This window comes from Pollachius pollachius, assembly GCF_949987615.1.
Source record: "Pollachius pollachius genome assembly, chromosome: 7".
Classification (NCBI taxonomy): Eukaryota; Metazoa; Chordata; class Actinopteri; order Gadiformes; family Gadidae; genus Pollachius; species Pollachius pollachius.
In genome coordinates this window covers 26,616,741-26,640,353 of record NC_136940.1, presented here as the reverse complement: position 1 = coordinate 26,640,353, position 23,613 = coordinate 26,616,741, and the positions used below count along the sequence as shown (strand labels likewise).

The 23,613-nt window shown below is 46.4% G+C and overlaps 1 protein-coding gene across 2 annotated transcripts; it reads right to left on the bottom strand.

Moving 5' to 3' along the window:
• Nucleotides 1-4,497: 4,497 nt before the first annotated feature.
• pik3r3b (phosphoinositide-3-kinase, regulatory subunit 3b (gamma)) lies at nucleotides 4,498-22,974 on the bottom strand. Of its 2 annotated transcripts, none has more exons than XM_079740205.1 (9): nucleotides 22,536-22,974; nucleotides 15,673-15,796; nucleotides 14,633-14,731; nucleotides 14,290-14,470; nucleotides 13,508-13,633; nucleotides 12,596-12,915; nucleotides 11,652-11,726; nucleotides 11,252-11,422; nucleotides 4,498-10,778 (listed from the first exon to the last, which is right to left on the bottom strand). In XM_079740205.1, the coding sequence occupies exons 1-9, from the start codon at nucleotides 22,642-22,644 to the stop codon at nucleotides 10,568-10,570; spliced, it is 1,416 nt and encodes a 471-aa protein (XP_079596331.1). In that variant the 5' UTR covers nucleotides 22,645-22,974; the 3' UTR covers nucleotides 4,498-10,567. The 2 variants fall into 2 exon arrangements, with proteins under 2 accessions (XP_079596331.1, XP_079596332.1); XM_079740206.1 differs by lacking the exon at nucleotides 22,536-22,974 and adding an exon at nucleotides 19,322-19,354.
• Nucleotides 22,975-23,613: the final 639 nt, after the last annotated feature.

Sequence of the window (23,613 nt, the reverse complement as noted above, 5' to 3'; positions counted from 1 at the left end):
GACTGCACCAACTCGTTTTTTCTATACAGTTGTAGATTTTCAGTTTGAAAAAGAGAGAGAGAGAGAATGCGCCACTACTTTGAAGTAAATGTTCTATGCAGGTTGGGGAAATGATACTAGTACTGACAATGGCATGGCTCAACTTTGTTTGACAGGGTGTGTCTTATAATTCCATGTTGCAGAGACTAATGAATGTCTATGAATGTGCTATTAATGATGAGTGGGTTCCACTCAGTCTTCCATGTTCCTTCCTACTCTTAAGTGCATGTGACTCATCCATCGGATGATGAAAATGGAACCACGGCACGGAGGCTAGAGGCTAATACTAGATGTGGTGGTTGTTTTTTAATGAAAGAACAATTGTTCTTGAAATTAAAACTGACTGTGTAACCTTCTGTACTCATTTCAAAGCTCAGTGTTTACAGATTCAACTAAACTATATGGCAACAATTCCACCACAATGAAACAAAATATTTCACTCCCTCTATAACTAGTAATTCAGACTATAATTAGATTAAAGAAATAGAATTTGTTACCATGCCTACACAGGCTAACATGTCCCCTCTGATAATAGCCTACAGCAGCACTCTTGTCTAATTTATGAAATTATCAAGGTTGTTCAAATAGATACATATGTATGTGTGTGTGTGTGTGTGTGTGTGTGTGTGTGTGTGTGTGTGTGTGTGTGTGTGGCGTGTGTGTGTTTGTGTGTGTGTGTGTGTGCATGTGTGTAGTGTACTTATTCTCATCATTGGATCAATGATTCATTTTACTTGCTACTGGTTTGTTTTAAATAAATTATTAGTGCATACTTTTCCAATTTAGGGAGCAACATGTGAGCGTGCATGTTTGTGTGTTTGTGTGTGTGTGTGTGTGTGTGTGTGTGTGTGTGTGTGTTTGTGTGTGTGTGTGATCAAATATGTACACATGAAGTGACCCCCTGACCTGCATCGAATAGCAAAATGTGATCTTTCAGCAATCTCTGATCCTGATTATTGATGAGTGAAGGCTTCTGCTGAACTCTCCCTGACTTCAGTCCCTTGTCATTGTGTTCAGCCATGACCTTACATTCTTCAGTCCCCATGTACACACTGTGCTCGTACATCGCTCAATAATATGCAACCATATATCAATATATTCAATCAAGGACAAGAAACCCAGGTAGTACTTTGATACACCGACCCTGGCTTTCGAGGTCAGAGGTTGCAATTGGCATTACAATTCATATGACATCGTTCCAAAAATATTATTGGATTCCAAAAAGCCTTTTGATGAGTACTCTGATGAGGCCCTTGGCAGACTATGAACCTGGGTCTCCAGAGCTGATAACCAACAGCTCTCTCAACTGCACCACTGAGACACTGGTTATAATGTGGTCCGAGTTTATAATGGACATAACAGTTCACATGACATTGTTTACAAAATGTAATTTGGTTCCTAGGAGTGTGTTCTTGGTGTGGCTTACACCGAGGGCCGCGAGTCTGATGAACAGCCGCTCCGCTCCACTGGACCACAGAGATTGCATTACCATGGAGAAAACCCAATGTGGGAATTAAAGCCATGTCTCCACATCTGATAACAAAGAGCAGGCTCTTCTGCAGGCTGTGTACTGGGGGGGGGGGGTTAGCGGTAACGGTTGCTCTCAGGATCCACTCTGCGACTACCATCATGATAAACCACACTGTGTTAAACCACTTGCTGATAGGCTACTGTTCATCATAGGGAATCATCACAAGGTAAAACCGTGGTTGTACAAACCCAGGTTTGGACCTCAAGTCCCCCATTGGGTCATAGCTAAGCATTGATAAATGACCAAAGCGCTGGCTTGATCATTTCAGGTTCAAGCATTAGTTTGAGACTTATGTGAGTTTTGGTACTATACTACAACAGTGCAATCTATCGGTTCCTTTTTGAAAGATGTGCTAAGACTCGACACCTGTAATGCCCTACCTTGCTAATATATGCAACAGGATAATTACCTTGGAGCTGATTCTCCTTTTACGTTCTTGTATTCATTGAATATTCAGTCACCCATTGTTATAACAGCAGCCCGACTGTAACTCTAACAGGAAATAGAGAGAGAGACATAGAAAGCTGGTTGGTCTCAATAGACTTTCCCTGACACACAAATCGTCATTAGCATACCCTTGACACAAACGTTGATTATATACGAATCATAACTCCAACATGAGTAGGGCTAGAAAGTATACCGCAAAAATAATACCGTGAAAACCCATTAATCATTCAGTGCACATACAAGTGCATCTTCTGCTTTCATTTTCATGCACAACATGAAACAAGGAGCCCACAGCTAATGTATTCATGTGTGTGTGTTAGTGTGTGGGTGGGTGGGCGGGAGTGTTTTTATGTGTCCGGGTGTGTGTGTGTGCGTGCGTGATCACTCAGGCATACATGCAGAGTTGGAGCCTCCTTATAATCCCCATTGTTCTCTGCCATCCGTCCTAGTCCAGATCCATAGATTAAAGTAATTAATTTTGCCAAACAACATGCCCACCGATATCTCATTCTGTGCACGCCGCAGAGCGGTGGCTGCAATGGCTCCTTCCCTCTGAGCCCCCGATGAAGCTCCACTAATTGACATGCTAATCAAATGTGTTTCATGGTCTCTGTATGATCAGCGCAGGCTGGCGGAGCATGAGCTTCTATCAAGCAATCCTCTTCGCTGGAACAAAGATGTGTGCACGTGTGTGTGTGTGTGTGTGTGTGTGTGTGTGTGCGTGTGTGTGTGTGTGTGTGTGTGTGTGTGAGTGTGTGTGTGTGCACGCACGTGTGTGTGTGTGTGTCTCTGTGTGTGTGTGTGCGTGCGTGCGTGTGTGCGTGCGTGTGCGTGTGTGCGTGTGTGTGTGTGTGTGTGAGTGTGTTTGTGTGTATGTGCGTGTGCGTGTGTGTGTGTGGGCAGGATGGTGGTGCATCTATGTACACTGCACTGCATGTACCTGCACAGATATTCCCACCATGAAATGACATCAACTCATGTTTATATTTCCAATTGAACAATGCCGTGTTTAACTAGTTCCAATAAGTAGGCAGCATGATTGAGTAGAGCACTATGTGGGGAACTCCTCGGACGACACCAGGAACACGCTCACACCCTAAGAAGTATAGATATAGTATATACATATTGGAAACAAGGGGAACTATATGTTTTTGTAGCACCTTGTACTTCTGACAAGTTGTTCATATAGTGTGCCTATTAAAAAGATTGGCCAAGCTAATTAGTGGAACCCCGTTCATTGTGTGGGTTACGCGTTACACATTTGGCCATGATTCACCCATGCGGTTTGTATAATGGATTGGTCTCAATCACACACATTTCTACATAGGTTGGGCGAGGCCAATTCAAACTCTTCATCTTGGCTTTGCTTGCTATTTGTGTTTCCTGCTTGTCAATCATAAATGTAAACTGAATTTTCTACACACTCTCTTAATTTCCCATGCATATACTTTCCATACAGGGTGTGAGGGACTTTGGGTATTTGCCCATATGTTACGGAGCCTCCCAGAATAACCAAATACCATTTGGAAGGATAAAAAAAAAAGTAAATTTTCTATCGTGTGTTCCCTCCTCGTCCTAATCATCTATCTGCTATGAGCCTGGCGCGACCCGCTAGCTAGCATCAGGTTCAGCCGTGCTTCATTGATCCAACCTGTCAATCATACTGTTTCTGGAGGGGGGTGGAGGGATCTGTTGGGACCTCTTGGGACCCCCCCCCCCCTCTGGGGTGAACTCTGGTTCCTCCTGAATCCTGAGCGAGCTTGCGACTCAGCCTAAGATGTGGCCGAGTGTGTGTGTGTGTGTGTGTGTGTGTGTGTGCGTGTGCGTGTGCGTGTGCGTGTGCGTGTGCGTGTGCGTGTGCGTGTGTGTGTGTGTGTGTGTGTGTGTGTGTGTGTTGCACGTGCGTGTCAATGATTTGAACCTTTTTAAGATGATGTGTGTTTACATGGGTTGGATTGCATATGGGGCTGCCATGTGAGGAAATGGCTGTCAGCGATGATAATCTCTACCCCGGTGCTCTCGCTAATGCCTAGCCCAGATTACATTACCCAGTCTCGCTCACTGCATTCATTTACATGTACCCCCCCCCCCCCCCCCCCTTCCACACACACACACACACACACGCTTGCCCCCCACACAGACACCTTTGAATTAGAAAAAAACGTCTTTCTACTTCAAGGAGGGTTAAATGGAGGGCAAATAGAAGTCTTTGTCAGCTTGTCTTTATGGACATGAAGACAAGTGCTTAACATTAGCAGTGCTGCCGCTGTGCTTGATATCCCAGCAGCAGATCCTCTCTGGGAACACGTTCAACCCCCAACATGGGAGAGAAAGTCACTGAAACGCATAGTGTAATGCCTACGACCAGCAAAAACATTTCCCACAAACAAAAAGAGAATATACATAAACACGGTGCCGGCAATCAGTTTTGAATTAAAACCACACAGAAGAACATAAAATAAACACACAGGGCTAGTGTATGAACTTGAAGAAAATATTTGTTTTATTCCGCAAGGTCCGAATATGGTGGACTTCCACTGAGAAAGTTACATGAGCTTGACTCATAAACAGAGATTTAACAACCAACAAACTATTGGAACAGAGATACAAGAACAGAAGGTGATGAGAAAAAGAGATACCAAGAGAAGCAAGGTATGGCAGAGGCAAATACTGAGAAAGAGGCTTTGGAGATATGAGCGCCACTTAGAGAGAGCAGTACAATGTTCTCATCGGGTTAACAACCTGACAATGGTGGCCCAGCAGACACAGATTGTTCTGTACTAGTCCTCAGAGTGGGCTGCTTAATCAGATATGCTGGATTCTGAATCTGATGTAAGAGAAACAAGCCAATTATGTTGTTTTTGCTTGATTTAGTGCTGAAAGATTTCCAAGAAAACCTTTCAGATCCAAAGCATCATCAGCGATTTCTAGTAAGGATTATGTAGGTTGTGTCATCAGGATAGGTTTGGTGCCTTCAAACCGTTATCTATAGTACGACAATGCAATGACTTAAATCAAGTTTACAATGTTGATAAAAGAAATGGTTCAATAGTAACAGTCCTCTTTCTCAGCATGACATTGTTATAGCGTAGTACAACTGACACAGTAAAACACATGAACTTGGTTCAGCTGTAAGCAGTGATGTTCGGTGGCAATATTAAATGGAGTTTCGAGAGTTACACCTCAGGTGACAAATAACATTTGTTTGTTTAAAACCTCTTTTTTATATTTTATTTTCTTTATTTTATACACAAAAAACAACAGTCAAGAGTACCAAAGATGCATGCCGGACCTGTAAGTATGTCAAAAGGGAGGACGGGGAAAGTGTGACTTTCAAACTTGTACACTTTTTAGATCTTTTCAGATGATTCTATTGGGATTATTTTATTGAATTGATACTGGGGATCATATACATATAGATATACATACATATGGAGCATGTACATGTATACACATATGTAACCTGCACCACAGCACACATGTGTATACATACAGTATATAGTGTATATAGAGTCTATAAACACACGTGAACCGTGCTGGGACCTGTGATCAGCCAAGCAGCGATAAGAACACACAGGACCCCGCTGAGAATCACTAACATATTCAAACCGGGCTGCAAATACAACTCTGCAGAACTGCCTGACTGCCTGATTACTGCTTGGTAGAAAGAGCAGAACAATAGACTGTGTAGTCTAGGCTATTTTAACAGTCCTGGTGGTGGTGGTTGTGAGCATATAAACACACTCAAGAAGAAAGAAAACGGTACACCACCATGTATTCTGCACCATGTTTTGTGTTTTTTTTTAATAAAAACAGAGAAATATTACACATAAACCTAATTCTCTTCCTGGAGTTATTGTTGGTGTTGATATTTTCCACAAAGCGGAAATTCAACTAAACAGTCAAAAGTAAACTTGAGCTAGTGAGTGGACATTTTGGTTCTCCCACCCCCGCTATCCCTTTGAACCGCCTGACACTTGTCTTCAGTATGACTGTACATATATGCATATTCCAATTCATATGACCTGTGTGGACCCCATGAGAAAGATACCTGAAAGAAGAACTGTCTGCCCTCTGGCACTGTAACCCCTGACTTCCAAACATGGAATATTGCAAGTGTGCTGAAGTGAGACATCAAAGAAAAGCTGCTGCTCCTTCCTTGTGGGGGGGTGGGGCTCAGGGTCTGGGCCGCGCACAACCAACAACCAACAATCGTTTTGTTCCTCATCGATGACAGCTGTGTTATTGCCATGTTCAAATGACACGACCAACGTTTAGAAAAAGTGGAGAAAAGGAGAATTCTGGTTTCTGCACGACATCACCAAAGTACTTTATCTTGACCCCAAAAAAAGACAACCAACGTTACACCAGCTATGGTCTTTTTGTGCAAATAAGGGAGTGAAAACCGAGATGTTGTGGAGCAGGGCTTAACTGGTTAGGTAAAGGTGTAACCTCAGGGAACACTTGGTGAGGACGGCACCACATTCAGTGATCCTCCTTCTGATTAAAAACTAATACCCCCTAGTACCCCCGCCTAGGTCAGGGGCCGGGGGAGTAGGGGTCCCGGGATGCCAGTGGCCCCTCCAAACATGTCCTGAGACGACATCTTCATACTTTAGGATTTGCTTAACGGTTATGTGATGTTGTAGTAATCATGAACAAATGAGCCCAGGCCCCCGTGATGAGCGCCTCGCCCCCCCAGAGTCACTGGGTGAACCCGGACAGGAACTCCTGGCTGTGGTCTGCTCAAGGCAATGGACCGTCACAAACTAAAAGGGACATTGACACATCCATTCGCACTACTCGACAACTAACGAACGATGAGTCAACTGAAATCTTTGGTCTAAATGTCGGGGGGGGGGGGTAAGGAGTAGGCTTACTGGTAACAAACAGCAGTTACTGAAGAAACAATCATTACAACGGGATTTTCTTTTAGCTGTATAAATGATAGATGCTATATCTCTGTGTAAATGCGACTGAAGATACGTACTGCCGTACGTACACTTAACTATTTGAGTCTATTCAACAACTCGTCCATAGATGGTGTGTGCAATTTCAGACAAACCCTCTGTGAAGATCCAAGCACATCTGTGAACATGGTGAGGTGCTCTGTCCCTCCTAGAGTATAGCTGTTCGAAGCGTGTATCTGTAACCAATACTGTACATCTGTCATAAAACTTCTCTTTAAATGTCAAATCTAGCCTGTTCGCCCCACAAAAAAAAACATAAAACAGTCACTTCCATTTTTCCTCAATAAATGTATATTTTCATATAAAGACATTCAACAGTGAGCAATGCAATAGTTTTCAAGTAATAGAGTTGGGGCTCTTTTGGGGTTCCCCGTTAAACAATAATAAAAAAAGAATCAGCTTTAAAACAAACCCTTGCAGAATCTTCAGATGAAGGGAAAGAAAAGACTACAAGATGGCAACATATCAGGATACCTTTGTAAAGATGAACCCCTTAAAGCAAAATACTCTATATGCAAAAATGTCATTTATTGAGTCTAGCTTAATGAACTGATTGCGAGTGTGGTTGTAATTATCTATGCAGAAAAAACCCTGATTCTTTTGATTTGCTGGCTTCATTGTGTGGTAGTGAAACGGTAAACTCTGCAGGTAGACCATAGCCTTGTTTCACCTGAGGGTCGTGGCCAAAACTAAATGGACAACATATTGAACCAGAACAACATCTGTATTTGCTGAAAATGCTTTGGACCCAGTATCATTCCACCATACATTCGATGTTATGTCAACATATCCTGCTCTATTGTCTCTTTAAAAACGAACCCAAAACACGGTTCACCTTGCCCTGAAACTGTCCGTATTGGAGGAAGAAACCTCATCGTCCAATTGGCCAGAAGTAGATGTCAAACACAAGCTAAATAAAAACCTTCCATCACAGCTTTCAATTCTGAGTGCTGATTAAGACGCCTTCCCCATTCGTTATGTACACCTAGCTAACTAAGCAGAAACCTAGATACAAAAAAAGACACAAGTCAAGCACCGACTCTCATCTGGTGCTGTCGGTCATCGATGGCTTCAACCCTTCACCCCTCCCAGAACCTACTGCTCCTTTAGCTTATCTCTAGACCTGGACCCGGGCCCCGGTCCGGGGGGGGGGGGGCTGTAGATATAAAGGTCAAGGGTCAGGCTTTGAATGATACATCAAACATACCTCTGTCAAACAATAAACCCCACACACCCTGGCACCACACCCAGAAACCCCCTCAGATATGAGGCTTTAACTTCTTGGTTTCTCGGGATAACACCAATGCACTCTCATCTGTGCTTATCTGCGCTCTGTATATACCACTAAATATATATATATACCACAGAGGTGCTTTCATGACCTTAGAACCAGTTCTCCCCTCATTAAACATTCATGTTGTTTCTACTATTTACTGTGGCTCATGTTTCCAAAAAATGGTGTGAAATGCAGATCTCACGAAGGAAGTTTAAACACCAGGATCGGGTCCAGGTTCAGCCAATCTACGCCAGTTTAGGTACCAGCCAACTGCTGTCATGGCAACAGTGCCCTGCAGCAGCCAGACAGGAAGGCGGGAGGTCTGGACGAACTGGCATGTTATGCCACGTTGCAAACTTTAATCGTCAACTCCAATCACCACTGATTTAGATGCTATCTAATTAGAACCAATCATAACACATAATTCCCACTTATTTACTTTTTAAACTTTATGTGATGGTTTATATTATGGTTTCCACATAAGTCAAGCACCACATCATTTGGAATGCTAAAGTAAGGTAATAATTAACAAACAGAAAGCTCTTCTAAACCCCGCTGTGCATGATGCCCCCTCTCAGGTCGGTGAGCACGGTTTGTTAGCGGACAACGTTGTCACCTTACAGCTAACCTACGGAACGCCACGCCACATTGCACGTTTTTCAAGTTTCTTCTTCTCATAAAGCGTGTGTCTTCGGCAGCTGTCCACCTGCTTTATTGTGTCTGATCTATAAAGACGGTATGGTTTTCAGGTTTTTGTTAAAGCAAAGCTTATCTCTGAAAGTTATTTTTCTTGTAAATACATAGAAAGTCCCAGTATATCAACGACGTACATTAGCATTTTGGTGTGACTCTTGAAAGAACAAAAACACATCTGAGATCCGGTTCCAAGGTCAGATTTGATCTTAAAAGAGGATGTTGATAAACCTAAGGTGTGGTGTTGCGCTGGTATAAGTGCTTCCTTTCGTGACCATCTGAGGAGAACAAGGCCAGGGGTCGTGGTATGTGTGTGTCTGTGTATGTGTGCCATTTGGTTTACAAACTGTGAATTATTGGTATACAAGCGCCCAAAACGTATGGTTTCTCGCGTCGTCTCAAAGCACTGGCCTGCTTTTCCAACAACGTTCACCATTAAAAAAACTCTTACAAAAAACACTCAATCGTGGAAGTCTTCTCCATCCCCACTTCCACACCAACTTTGGTCTCTGGTACTAATGTTGTAACCATTTTTTCACATGGCAAAGCTCAGCTATGCAACAAAGCAAGAAATAAAATCCCCATATATTAGAATAAAAGCAAACCTTGTTTCTTCTTTAAAGACCGCAGCCATTTTGTATAGCTCATGTCCCAGTAGAGTTCACTCCTCATCCTTTTCCCATAGCTCGCCCCCCCTCCCCCCCAGCAGCATTCTATATATGGAGGAGAACTGGGAATCAGGTGTCCTTTGTCTCATTTTGCTACATTGTTTTTGCTTTTTGTACTGAGAGGGACAAACAGCAGATACTTGACATCATCATAATTGTCCTCTTGAACAGAACTGCTGTCATCCTCATCTTCATCATCGCCTCGCTTCTTGCATCAAGCAAGCGGCGGAGAAACAACAACAGAAAGGAACGAAATAAAAATAAAAGAGGAAAAAGCCACTCCGGAAGAAAACATCAATCAGGGAGCGAAGTGTTGAAACTAAACAAAAAAAAGCCTGAACCAAAGCATACATTGGGGGCGTTTGTCGTCGCCCTCTGGGGGTTCTGTAAAAGTCTGAGCTGGAGTCTAGGTAGCAGCGGGGGCGAGGGAGTTGGGATGGTGTGGGGGAGGGGATCAACCTGAAACCCTGGAGTCTCTGCACTGACTTCTCCCACTCCGGTTCCTTCTGTCGGTCGCCTCTTCACATTCACAAACATTAAATCTTCCTTGTGCAAATCAAGCAGTCTTTAGGAAAGAATGCCCTCCGAAATAGTTCTTGTAAAAATATATATGTATAACTCCAAGGTGGCTTGTGTGTGTGTGTGTGTGTGTTTGTGTGTGTGTGTGTGTGTGTGTGTGTGTGTATGTGTTGCAGCAAGTCTTTCACTTCGTTGACCTAGCTATCTAGCTTCTTCTCGGTGTCCGGTGTTGGGGCCGTGGGGTTGATTCCGTATCAACTCAAACCACCGCCCCAGACACCTACCCTCACCTCACACCTCGCCCCTCCCCGGGGGGGGGGGGGGGGGGGGGGGGGGGGGGCAACAAGGGTCTTCATCGGTCGTTCGTGTGGGGAGGTGGGGCGGTGACCTCGTGGCTGGGGGACTACAGAGGGCTGCGGGGGGCTCATCTGCGTCCGGAGGAGGGCTGTATCTGTGGTTGTGCGTAGACGGGGAGGGCCAGGCGCACGTTGAGAGCGTCGTTGTGCTGCACCAGCGACGTGTGCTGGTAGTGCAGCACAAGCTCCTTCAGACTGCCGTACAGGTTGTAGGGCTCGGCGAAGCCGTAGCCGCGCGCCGTGCTGTAGATCACACAGTGCTTCACCTCCCCCTCCACGCTGCACAGAGAGACGGAGAGAAGGGAGCCGCCTAGAGGTCAGCACCGGTGTGGTCTTAACCAAATCAAATCACAGAACGCTAGTACATCGGCTGGTGTAGGTTTTCATTTCATTGTCATTTTTTTCACGATGTCGTGCCAAGTCATTGTCATAAAGCAAAGTATGAGACAAATGCATTATTTGGGATAATTAGCTTCAAATATATATATATAACTCAAAGAACATAACTTTTGGTCACCGAATAATAATTTTGGATGAATACGTTGAAGTCAGAACACAATCTCAGTCCAAAGCAGTTTGCGTATGTAACTAAGGAGCAGGTAGGGGTTAGGGCGCCTTGCTCAAGGGTCGACAATTCAGGCTGCATTGGGGGTGTGGGACATAGGGGTTCAAACCCACAACGTTTCAACTAGACTACCCTGCCCCCATGACATTACCAGTGGACCTGCACACGAGACCTGCTGTGTACTTACACGACGGAGCAGGCGTAGCAGCCTTTCTTGCTGCTCTCGCGGATCAGGAAGGCCCCGTCGGGCTTCCCCAGGAGAAGGTCCTCCGACTGCGTTCTGTTCAGGTCCCCCACGAACCAGCTCTTCTCATCGTAGTGGGGCAGGTTCTCATCCTCCTCGCTCACAAAGTAGGCCCTGCACACACACACACAGAAACACAAATATGGTTAACATAAAGGACATGCACAAAACAACATGAATAAGAATAAAATGGTGTGTGCCGAAACACATATTATAGAGCAAGTAAACTGTAATATTTAATTAAATGTTAATTATTATAGCTCGTTGCGGACTAATGTACAACGGGCAAACAGTGTGCAGTGGTGGAGGAATAAGACATCAAATACACAAATGGCACACTTACTCATCTGTGTTCTCGTTCTTAATCCCCAGCCAGTCGTTGATTCGTTTCTGACGCACTCCTTTGTGATTGAGCCAGCTGCAGAGAGGAAGAGAGAAACAAAGAGGGAGATGAATCATTGTGTGTGTGACTGGGTTTCAGTAGGAGATTCGGGGAAGGTTACGATCTAGGAATGTTGCCCTTCAAGGAAAAGCGCTGTCTTTAATTATTCAATTTTCTTTAATATTTCTAATGGGCGAACAACTGAACAGAAAGGAATTCAGTGTAGCAAGGCCTTCGTGATTATCAGCATACAACTCTTACTGGGCCAGGGTCAGAGCTGCTAATACTATTACAGGAAGTCCTAGAATCCACAACTCAACCATTAAGAAGAGGATCAGCCCCCCCCCCCCCTTCACAAATGATCTAGCTACTGGGAGTAATAGCACAAACTATTTGTTCCTCAAGTTAACCACAAAATAGATAATGTCATCTCTTCCTGGATGAAATACTTGATCTGATGAAGACGCTGTAGGTATGGGTAAAATATCGCCTTAGACCTTTGTTGATAGGGTTTAGCTTTCTGTTTGATCGATTTAATTGGATATAAGGTACTTTGGGTCTCAGCTCTCTCACTCGTTTCTCTCCTTTACAGTTCAACTGTTCTGCGGCAGAAATGTCTCTTTTGCTTCCATAACCGACAGAGCACTCGACGAGATGTACTTAAGGCAGGTACCTCCTTTAACCCTGCAGCAATAATCCAGCCTACAGAGTCAATGCTTTTAAAGCAGCCTCCATTCCCCCGAATCTACTAATCTCATGTTCTCCTGCCGAGGACACGAGGACTTAACCCAGGTACTGGTCTCCTCTGTAGGACAGTAGGACACTAGGACACTAGGACACGAGGACTTAACCCAGGTACTGGTCTCCTCTGTAGGACACTAGGACACTAGGACACGAGGACTTACACCAGGTACTGGTCCCGGATCTTGCGGAGCTGGATGAGGTCGGGCTTCAGGCTGTTCATCTTCTTGTCCGTCTCGCGGTTCTCCATGGCCTGGGTCTTCAGGTCCTGCTCCAGGCGGACCTTGCTGTCGTGGATCTCGCCCAGCCGCGACTTGAGCTTCTCGTAGTTCATCATGATCCTCTCGATCTCCTTGTCGTTTCCCTCGCGGCGGAAGCGCTCGATGTACTCCTTGCTGTAGCGCTCCTGCGTGTGACACTGCTCCTCGAAGATCTTGATGGTCTCGTTGAAGGCTTCGATGGCGGTGCGCTTCATCTGGATCTCCTGGAGGAGGACAGGAGGGGCGAGGGGGGGGGGGCGGTTAGGGACAGGCTGGGGTACAAGGACGTGTTCCATGGACCATCTGCACATCAAAAGTTCAACCTGCACACTTGTTTCCAACTGCAGCCAATAGGGCTTGTACATCAGAATGCATCATGGCATTTTTAGTTGGGCGATACTCTGCCATAGTGACAGGACTCGAGAGAGTTATGAGTTGTAAATACATTAATCAATGTAAATATACTAACTTAAGCTAATGAAAACTATTTTTTCTTCACCTGGCCCTTGAAAAACGTAAACCCTGGGTTTATGGAGGCATAGATGGATGGGTTTTAGTTTTATCCTTTAGAAACACACACACACACACACACACACACACACACACACACACACACACACACACACACACAGACACTACTTCAAACAACAAACACACACACACACACACTTCTTCCAACAACTTTGAAGCAAAGTGATGGCTGCAGTGAGAAAGGGACATAGTGCGTTTTTAAGTCTAAACACGGATTCAAAGCATACTTATTTGAACGTGCTCATGTGTAAATAATAATTTGCACGTGTGTGCGTGTGTGTGTACCTGTGATGTCTTGGTGTATTCTTCGTAGAGACGGTCGTACTCTTTGCTCTTCTCTTGGTACTGATTGTGGTATTCCTGCAGCTTCTTTCCCACGGCGTCGATGTTGTCCTCCTTAACCAACTGGTCCTAAATAACACACACACACACACACACAACGAGGTGAGGATGTGAAGCAACGACGACCGACGACATCAAACAAACAAGCACCCAATCCATAAGGAATCTGCTGGGTACTCGATGGAAAGAGATGTGCGAATGTGTGGGGAATAGGACCTTACGAAAAAATGAACTCCAGTGGGTGTGTGGGGAAACATTCCTCTCCAAAAGATCTGCCAGAATCTGCATATTGCTCTGCTTTTATGAGCAGACTCGTTAATAAACCACCCACAATGCCCTGGGTGTGCACGGGGAGCTGGAGCCACGCTCGTGACTAATGACCTGCCGGTGCCGTCGGCGGTGGCGGGGGAATAGGAGGCGAGGACGGCCCTCTGACACACGCCGTGTGTGATGCTATTAGCTATTAGCTAGCGTAGCAGCGGGCAGCCATACATCTAATCCTGCTGCCTCGGCACTTTTTGTTTGAAGGAGAGTGTATAGGAGAGAGCGGGGCTGGGGGAAATAAGTACAAACTGAGAATTGCGCAAAGAAGCAACTTGCAAACGAATGCTATGCGCATACGCGTACTCCCACACACGAACGTCTCCTGGAGGGAGACACGTGTTTTAATGCTGACACTAAGGTGTGAGCAGTACTGTGGTGGAGTGGGTCTATGAGCTGTGTACCTGCTGGTAGCGGGAGATGGGGTACATGAGCTTGACGTCCAGCTTGGTGTTGTACTGGGCCAGAGACTCGTGCCGGTAGTGGCTGATGAGCTCCACCACCGAGCCGAAGGTCAGCGGGTCCGAGAAGCCGTACTTCCCGTCGCGGTGGTAGATCTTTATCAGCTTGTTGTTTCCCCCTTTCCTGGGGGGCCGTGCGAGGAGGAGACGGGTCAGAAACAACGCAAGAGGAGGGGAAAACTGCATGTTCTTCTAACCAGATTGATACTCCTCAATGGTACAGTGAAATGAGACCGGTAGGAGCGTCGGAGAGAGCGTTATTGCTGAGGTCGGGGGCTGTGCTCACCTCAGTGTGAGGGTGTAGTCGCCCTGCATCTTGGTGGACGCATCCCGGACCAGGAACGTCCCATCAGGCATGTCTCGGAGCTTGTCATTCACCTCTTCCCTGAAGATGGGCACAGAGTGGACTGTTAGATTGTTGTGTGGACGTACGGCGTTCATGTTACCCATCCAATGAATAGGAGCCAATGAGGACGGGAAGTGGCCTCAGGCAAGTTCTGGAGACATGCTCTGCCTGCCTCCAGACTGTTTGTCCTGTCTTGGTCTTCCACATTACCGCCCTCCCTCTCTCCCTCCCCCCCACCTCCCTTCTCCCCCCACTACCTTTGTTTAACTTCCACACAGAAAGACACATGCACGCAAGAACGCACATGTACACACACGCACAGCAACTCCGAGGAGAGAGAGACCAAGTGGACGCGCTGGTGTAAAGTCGACCGTAAACAGTCCCAGCATTGAGTAGTGAAACCCTGCGGGTGAAGAGACGGGCGGAGGGTTTCAAAGCTCACATGGCTGAGCGAGAGGGCTGCGGCAGGCAGGTTGAGGGCCACCTTTAGCAGCTGCCCTCGGACACACACTGCCTCTCTGTGTTCCACAGACCGCAGGCTGCTCTGGGAGGTGCGGCTCGCGCTTTTTGATGTGTGTGTGTGTGTGTGTGTGTGTGTGTGTGTGTGTGTGTGTGTGTGTGTCTGTGTGTGAGAGCTTGGGCTTGCGGGAGTGTGTTGACTGTCTGATGATGTGACTGTAATGCGTCTGCTGTGTGTGTGTCTGTCTGTGTTTGTGTGTGTTTGTGCGCATTTGCTATGGCGGAGCACTAAGCTACAGTAGAAGACCTTAACCCCATAAACACACACACACACACACACACACACACACACACACACACACACACACACACACACACACACACACACACACACACACACACACACACACACACACACACACACACACACACACACACACACACACCGTACAGTAACAACATCAGACAGTCGATAGAGTGTTTGTCCAGGTGTGTGGGCGTGTCTGGGGGGGTTCCCCTACCTGGAGATGTCTCCCCAGTACCACTCAGCCTCCTGCAGGCAGCCCCCCACCAACACCCCCTCCTTGGGGTCCGCCCCCCCCACCGTGGGGGTCTGCTGGGGCTTGGCAGGCTTCGGGGGTAGAGCTGGAGGAGGGAGACAGGGAGGGAGTGCGTTATGAGTTGTACATATGGAAGCATTTGATAATAAGGAGTGAACTCTTCATTCCTCCTCCGGCTTCATCTTCCGACATCAGGTGTAACTTCAAGTCACGCCTCATTAAAGAAAAAATTCAATAAAATGTGTTTGACGTAGAGCTGGTGCGTTCATGAGAGGCGTTTTGTGATGTCACAGGCGTGATGTGTTCAGGGAGAAAGACGACGGTTGGAAATTTGATTTATCGTCTTAATCTTCATGTCTGCCTTCCTCCCACGCCCACGGTTCGTACGCAAAGACAAACAAAGGACGGGCCGTGATTATATCTTTAAGGAGGAACTCATCAGAATGTGCATTATTTAGCACAATCATTGTCATTAATCACACAAGCAAAATAAAGTCACACGAGACACACAACCACAATAACATTCACACACACGCACACACGCACACACACACACACACACACACACACACACACACACACACACACACACACACACACTCTCTGTCAGAGGGATGGTAAACCCTTCGGCTGTGGGCTGTGTGGAGGTGTTGTGGTCAGCACCGTCTCGAGGGTGGAGGCGTATCTTCTAACATCTCTTCCTCATACCGGGTGCTGGCCGGGTACTTTCCCCAGCTAATCTCTTAGCGAATTGTAGCAGACGTGTCAATGCGCTGAGGCAAACCACTGTTAGCTTAACAGCTGCAGCTAATAACCTGCTAACCGCTAACGCGTCGCTCTCCTCTTGCTACGGCCCCCAGCGCGCTGCCTCTGCAGGCTTTGTTTACGAGGGCATGTTTCTGGTTATTGACTGCTCTCATAAAGGATTCTGGTGATGCTGCGTTTATGGGACTGCACTGGGTGGTAATCAAAATGCCTTGAGTGGTTTGGAGGAGAGTAGGAGAATAATTAAGACTGGGTGATGCTTGATTTGCAAATTGACACGATGCACATTTGATGAAATGATCGGTATCTTCAGGTCTACAGTAATGACAGGCCTGTAAGCAGGTAGTAATGAACAAAAACATTTCAGTGGTGCCCTTTGCCAACCATAACTAACCGGCCCATGGTCCCCACCGCACAAAGATTCTAACACATGCATGAGCATGGCGAGTTTAAAAGTGATGGCCACATCTGGATAAGATTAAAGCCAGAGTGGTAAAAATTGCCAGGACCTTTATAGTCAAACATCCCTAGCACACCCGCACGCACAAACAAACGAACACACGCGCATACACATGTACACTTTTACTAAGCGGAAACTTCACCAGCAGACACATGCATAAGCGTGTGTGCTGTCCATGCGCATGTGTGCACTAGAACATTCTGGTCATAGTGACTCCCCCCCCAAACATACCAGACCCCAAACTCAAGTAAACATAATGACAGAAAGGGCTGGGGAGAAGGGACTAGACTCAAATGAGGTATGTGTGTGTGTGTGTGTGTGTGCGTGTGTGTGTGTGTGTGTGTGTGTGTGTGTGCGTGTGTGCGTGTGTGTGTGTGTGTGTGCGTGTGTGTGTGTGTGTGTATGTGTGTGTGTGTGTGTGTGTGCATGTGTGAGTTACATGATCATTACTCAACGTCCCAATTGAAGTCACTTGTCCCTTCTCTCTCCAGCGGGGTTTTAATAGACCACTGTGTCATTCATAACTGTTAAATATTTTCCACTTTAATAAGCTGTTGAGCGATATTCAATTTCATTCGGAAAAGATTAAAGGATTTTTTATTTATTTTTGATTGATTAAAGCCATTCACTCAAATTGGTTGGATGAGGAAAAACATATTTCAAAGTCGAAATCAGTGATGATTGCAAATTAAAACCGTGTTCCATATTTAACTTTGCCTCTATGTGTCTGTCCCTCCGTCCTTCCCTCCCTCCCTCCCTCCCACTCCGTCTCACTGTCTGTCAGTCTCTCTGCATACCCCTCTATTGCAAAACTCCTTGTAGTGTCTATCTACAGCTGGTAAAATAGCAGGAAACACGCACACACACACATAACAGGTGACTTGCTCTGCCAACCTCCAAAGAGTGCAGCAGCAGCCTGTGTGCAGAGCAAATGCTTCTCTCTCTTTTTCTCTCTTGCAGCTTTCCTCTTCTCTCCCTCTTTCTGTGTCCCTCTCTCTCTTTCCGTAACCACGGCAGCAGTCAGGTGTCCTTTGAGCTGCCATTCTGGACTCAATCTTTTAACCACACGCTCAGCCCTTTCTGCACGCCACAAACACACACAAACACACACACACACACACACACACACACACACAGATCATTGGTTCTTTTGATAGATGAAAAAGTGGAAACTGACACAGGGACATTAAGCAGAAGCACACAGCTATAATATGAAATAATGACAAGTCCCTTTGAAGTATTATCACAGATTAAACGCTTCCCTTTGACCGGCAACTTGACATGAACCTTGGAGGATTATTGATTTGACACTTCACATTACAAACCAAAGAACTTCCTTTACATTTGGTAAATGTCACCGTAATACCACTAGTTATTATCTATATGGTTATACATTTTAAAACATTAAATAAATCATGCCACATAACTATGGTGTAATAGTTGTTGCATATTGGTAACGTTGTTACCCATATATGAGGAAGTTGAAGAAATGGCAATTTGACAAAGGAAACCATTGGTGGCTGTAGGTGGGGATTCAGCTGAGCAGTGTCTGTTCAATATGCTTTTTATGTAAATCTGGGGGAAAGGGGACTTTCAGCTAAAACTGCGGTAAACGCACATCAGGAGAACGCAACAGTAAAAGAAGGAGGGGGGGGGGGGGGGGCGTTGAACAAAGGCCAGCGTCAGAGGAGACACCGTCTCTGCTGCTCCTCACCAGACAAAGAAGCACTGCTCAACCATGCATGTAACACACACACACACACACGCACACACACACACACTGGCATGCATGCTTCACACTCAATCTGACATGCGTGCCAAACACACACACACACACACAAACAAACACACATAAACACGCTCACGTGCCCCAACAACTACCACTTGTCACGGCACACGTGTGGAGAACCAGCGCTGGTATTCTAACCAAACACTGAGTGGCATCACTCCGGAGCACCCAACACCACACGACCACACTATGCACAAATAAACACACACACTCTGCAAACGTTCTCCAGTCATCTCAGAGGCTGACAATAACCGTTTACACTCTAACTCAAAATTCCCTTTGTTTTCAAACAGATTTTTCAGTTCAATAGAAAATTTGACATTTGCATCTGAAAAGCAAAACCTATTTGCATTGTAAACATGTGCATGTACTGCATGTGTGCATTTTGTGTGTGCAGCACACGTTTGTGCATTATTTCTAGGACAACCTGAACGTGCATGTAGCGATCAAACAGCAGAGAACACAGACATCAGAAAAAAACAATGAAATTAAAATAAAATAAAACAGAGGTGTCAACATCACAGCAGGCATTGATCAAACCAGCCTGCCAAGAGAGACGGCGAGGGCAGAAAAGCAGCCAGAGAAGTTCTCCTTACCGTCCTCCTCCAGTGGGATCTGTGTTAGCTGCATGCTACAGCCGCTCTGCACACAGCCTTCCCTGCCCGCTCCCTCTCTATACTGCTGCTCGCCCTCCTCTAGCTCTCTCTCTCTCTCTCTCTCCTCTCTCTCTCTCTCTCTCTCTCTCTTCCGTTCTCTCGCTCTCCTCCTCCTCCTCCTCTCCACTCCACCACACTGAGGCAGAGCGAGCTGAGCTGATCCTAAAGACAGAGTGACTAACAATCCCCCCGGACGGGGGGGGGGGGGGGAGCCTGCAACCAATCACGGTGAGGCAGGAAGAAAAAGAGAAAAAAGATAGGGGGAGGGAGGAGTGGGGGGCTGGACCTCTCAGAGGGAGACAGAGGGAAAAGGGAGAAAGAAAGAAGGAAGGAAGAGGGGAGAGAAATACTAGAGCGGAATGGGAGAGAAGCAGGAGAGAGAAAGAGAGGGAGAGAAACAAAGAGGAGGTGGGGGCGAGTGAGTGATCAAGTTGAGTTACAGAGGGAGAGAGAGAGGCAGTGTTCGGGCCGTGACACCCCTACGTGAGTGAGTTATGTCACACGCAGCGGCCTCCTGCAGCCAGCCTTCCTCCGTGTCACCACGACACCCAGTGGGTGATTTTCCACTTGAAAGAGGAGCTGCTACTGTACAGCGCGGCCCGACAGCCCGCGTCCATCACCCAGGCACACACACACAGTTGTCATTGGAAACGCAGGCTGGCCTTCCCCCCAGGGACGGGGCTAATCACCCCGCACACAAAGACAACACATTCTTCTTTTCACCACACACACACACAAACGCACACACACGGACGTATCTAGATGCACGCACACACACACACACACACACACACACACACACACACACACACACACAGACAGAATACCTGTCAGCGATGCTTTTCATTTCAATTCCAATGTAATAAATATTCAAATGAACATCTGTGGGACCCTCGTCTCTTTGGCTCTCCCAAACACACCCCCCTTCCTTTGTGTCTCTCCTCTTCCTCTGACTCTTCTGATATCTCTTCTCAGTTATTATTCAGCAGCCGACTGGAGGCTCGTCTCTTTGTCTCAGCGTTTGTTCTCTAACGGTTACACACAGAAACACCCTCCTCTTTCTCTGCTCGCTTCTGTTCTTCATATGCAAGAACTAAAAGCAACAAAAACCACCGGCAGCCACTGTCCTTCTTTCAAACAAACACACACACACACACACACACACACACACACAGAGGGGTTGCTGCAGACACTGTGTGTGTGTGTGTGTGTGTGTGTGTGTGTGTGTGTGTGTGTGTGTGTGTGTGTGTGTGTGTGTGTGTGTGTGTGTGTGTGTGTGTGTGTGTGTGTGTACAGCCAACCAGGGGGAATGTTGTACGGTAGAGTTAACGGCTGCAGTCAAAAAATGTTGAGATTATAATTAGGAAACCAGCGGGTTATAAAGCTCTCTAAACACAAACACACACACACACACACACACACACACACACACACACACAGTGACACACACGCACGCACGCACACACCCATGCACACACACGTCAGCTTTCTTTATACTGTGGAAGTCATGGCCGTCTTTATAATAATGTTATATCTGTTTATTCATCACAAGACCCATATCCGGTGGAGTATTTAGAGCAAGTTATCCGCATGTTGGTCTTTGTTCTGTCTGCTGGAACTCTTTCAATTGTTTAATGTGTATTTTAGATCAAATCATTACATGTTATATTTATATATATTTTAGAATTGAAAAAAAACGATGCATTATGATTGATGAACGGATTAATGACAGTGGCGTGCATCACCTGTAAAAGGTGATGCACGCGCACCACCGACACCGAGGCAGCGGGGGCTCGCCTCGCGCCCGGTGGCGGCGACACAAAGGGGAGCAAGCGACAGGGAGGGAGAGAGCGAGAGAGGGAGGGCGAGAGAGCGAGAGAGGGAGGGCGAGAAAGCGAGCGAGAGAGAGAGACAGAGAGAGACAGAGAGAGAGAGAGAGAGAGAGAGAGAGAGAGAGAGAGAGAGAGAGAGAGAGAGAGAGAGAGAGGGAGAGAGACAGAGACAGAGCGAGAGAAGGGGGGAGAAAGGAAACGCATAGGAGAGCCGTAGAGCGGCGGTCGGATCGTTCATCACTCCGGAGGATCTGAACTCAGAAACACAACCGGAAGCAGGCTGCTGGGTGAACAGAGCGCCTCTTTTGGAGGACCAGTGTGAGCTCTGCGTTCAGCCCGGATCACTTCTCACCACGTTCAAAGCAAAGCTGTAGAGTAACAATAGAGTACAGCTCAGAGAACCGGGAAGACCGGCGACCGACAGCACGGCGTCTCCTCCGGACCGCGGCTCACATCCGTCCGCTGGAGACAGCGGAACGGAGCTGAACAATTAATGAATGAATGGATGAAATCTAAGTGACAGTTTTCTTAAAAAAGTGACAGGCATGAAAATGGAAGTCATACAGAAATCCAGTATCGGAACAGCTCGGTTCTTCTGTCCCCTGATGATAGGCTCTCCGTCCCCTGACGGGTTCCATCCCCCCTCTATCCGTCCCATCCCCCTCCGGTCCTCTGCAACCGGCAGCTCGTTAAACTAGTTACCACCAGGGACCGGGAGAAGGCTCTATCTGTGGTGGTGGATCACTATTGAACCAGCCATTAACCCATTTTAACAGACATAACTGATGCTCAGATATAACACTTGTATTACATGTGAGTTATTTATGTTGAATCCAAAACGAGCTGACTGTGTCTGACTGTGTCTGGTTGGAACAAACTCTGTAACTCAACGTGACCCAGTAAACCACATTTCGAAATCACCGGGGAGGCAGTTGTCTGTGTTTTGTCCTATAAAATGAGTTGCATGACGTTATTCCGTATTGACAGCGGATGTCAGTCAAAAAGCAAGACAAAGATCTCATAATAGGACACAGTATATATCTTTGCTATCCAGGGATAGAGAGTAGAGACTACTACAGAGGAGGAAACCGAACTATTATACAGAGGAAACCGAACTATTAAAGAGCGATCTACAGGCTGAAGTTGGCAGGAAAAGCATCAATGTTTTATTTGCTTTGGGCCTGCAGTCCTGACGGCCGAGTCGTGAACCTCATCTTGTTCCCCTGCCAGGTCATCATGATCCCCATGGCCATGGTCATCATGAGACACATTCACCCTGCTGTATACCACAGCCGCTGACCCAGTCATTCATTCATTCTTACCTGGTGGTTGGTCCATTTCGATATAAAAGATCAGCTCTGTGGAGTAGGGCATCATCACATCTCTCCAATCATCTTCCTCCTTTTCCGTGGTCCAGACTGTATTATACATTATCTGGACTTGTAGACAATAAAACGATACTTCAAAAAAAAAAGTGCGATTGAACGATTTTTTTAGATGCGATTATTTTTGCGTAAAGGGACTGGATTAGACACCCTTGTCTGGGTGCGCGTACGCATCTACTCTCCTGTCTCCGCGGAGGGCTCTCTGAACGCCTGCTCTAGCCTCACATAGATAGAAGATAATGAACTCTGCACAACAAGCACCAGCCTCCGTCCGCTGCCGCCGACATAACAGCTTCAAGCTCGTCATGAAGACCTATAAAATGTCCAAAAGTCGTGCAGAGCACAGGGTAGATGCCAGCTCTACATCTCCGACCGCTCTTGCTCCTTCATCAGGAGAACGGATCCAGCAGGAGAGAGAGCGGCTCGCAGAGACCCGGCCGTACCATCGAGCTCAGACCCGCAGGGGTGCCTTGCCTTCCAAACGATGACGCGCCGAAAATTATACTGGAGCGTCTTTTGCTCGAAACAAATATACAATGTTTGAAAATGGATGAATGAACGCTGCTGTGATGATCCCAAACGAGTTGGTTAATGTGAACCTTATTCGGTGTTTCGGTAGATGAACGTTGACATCGTTTCAGTCGGCCCCTCTCGTCAAGGCTGGGGTGGTACAGTCCGACCCTTGAAACTATAGCAGCCGCTCCGAGAGAGCAGTCTGACAGTCTGACTTTACTTTCAAAGCAATAGGAAAATTACTTACTTTCACCTCCTGACACCAAATTGCAAATATGTGGTTTTCTTGCAGCCTTGCTCGAATCGGAAAAAGTACAGATGGTCTATGCTGGCCTTCATTGTCAGCTGCAGAAATTAATACAGACTTGACAATTCAAAGATATATGTTTATGATGAATAAGATAAATATGTATCATATACATGCACACATACATTTTCAAATAATTTGATGACATGCATTTGTCGCCTGCAAACATTAGAATTGAGATGGCCTTCACTGACT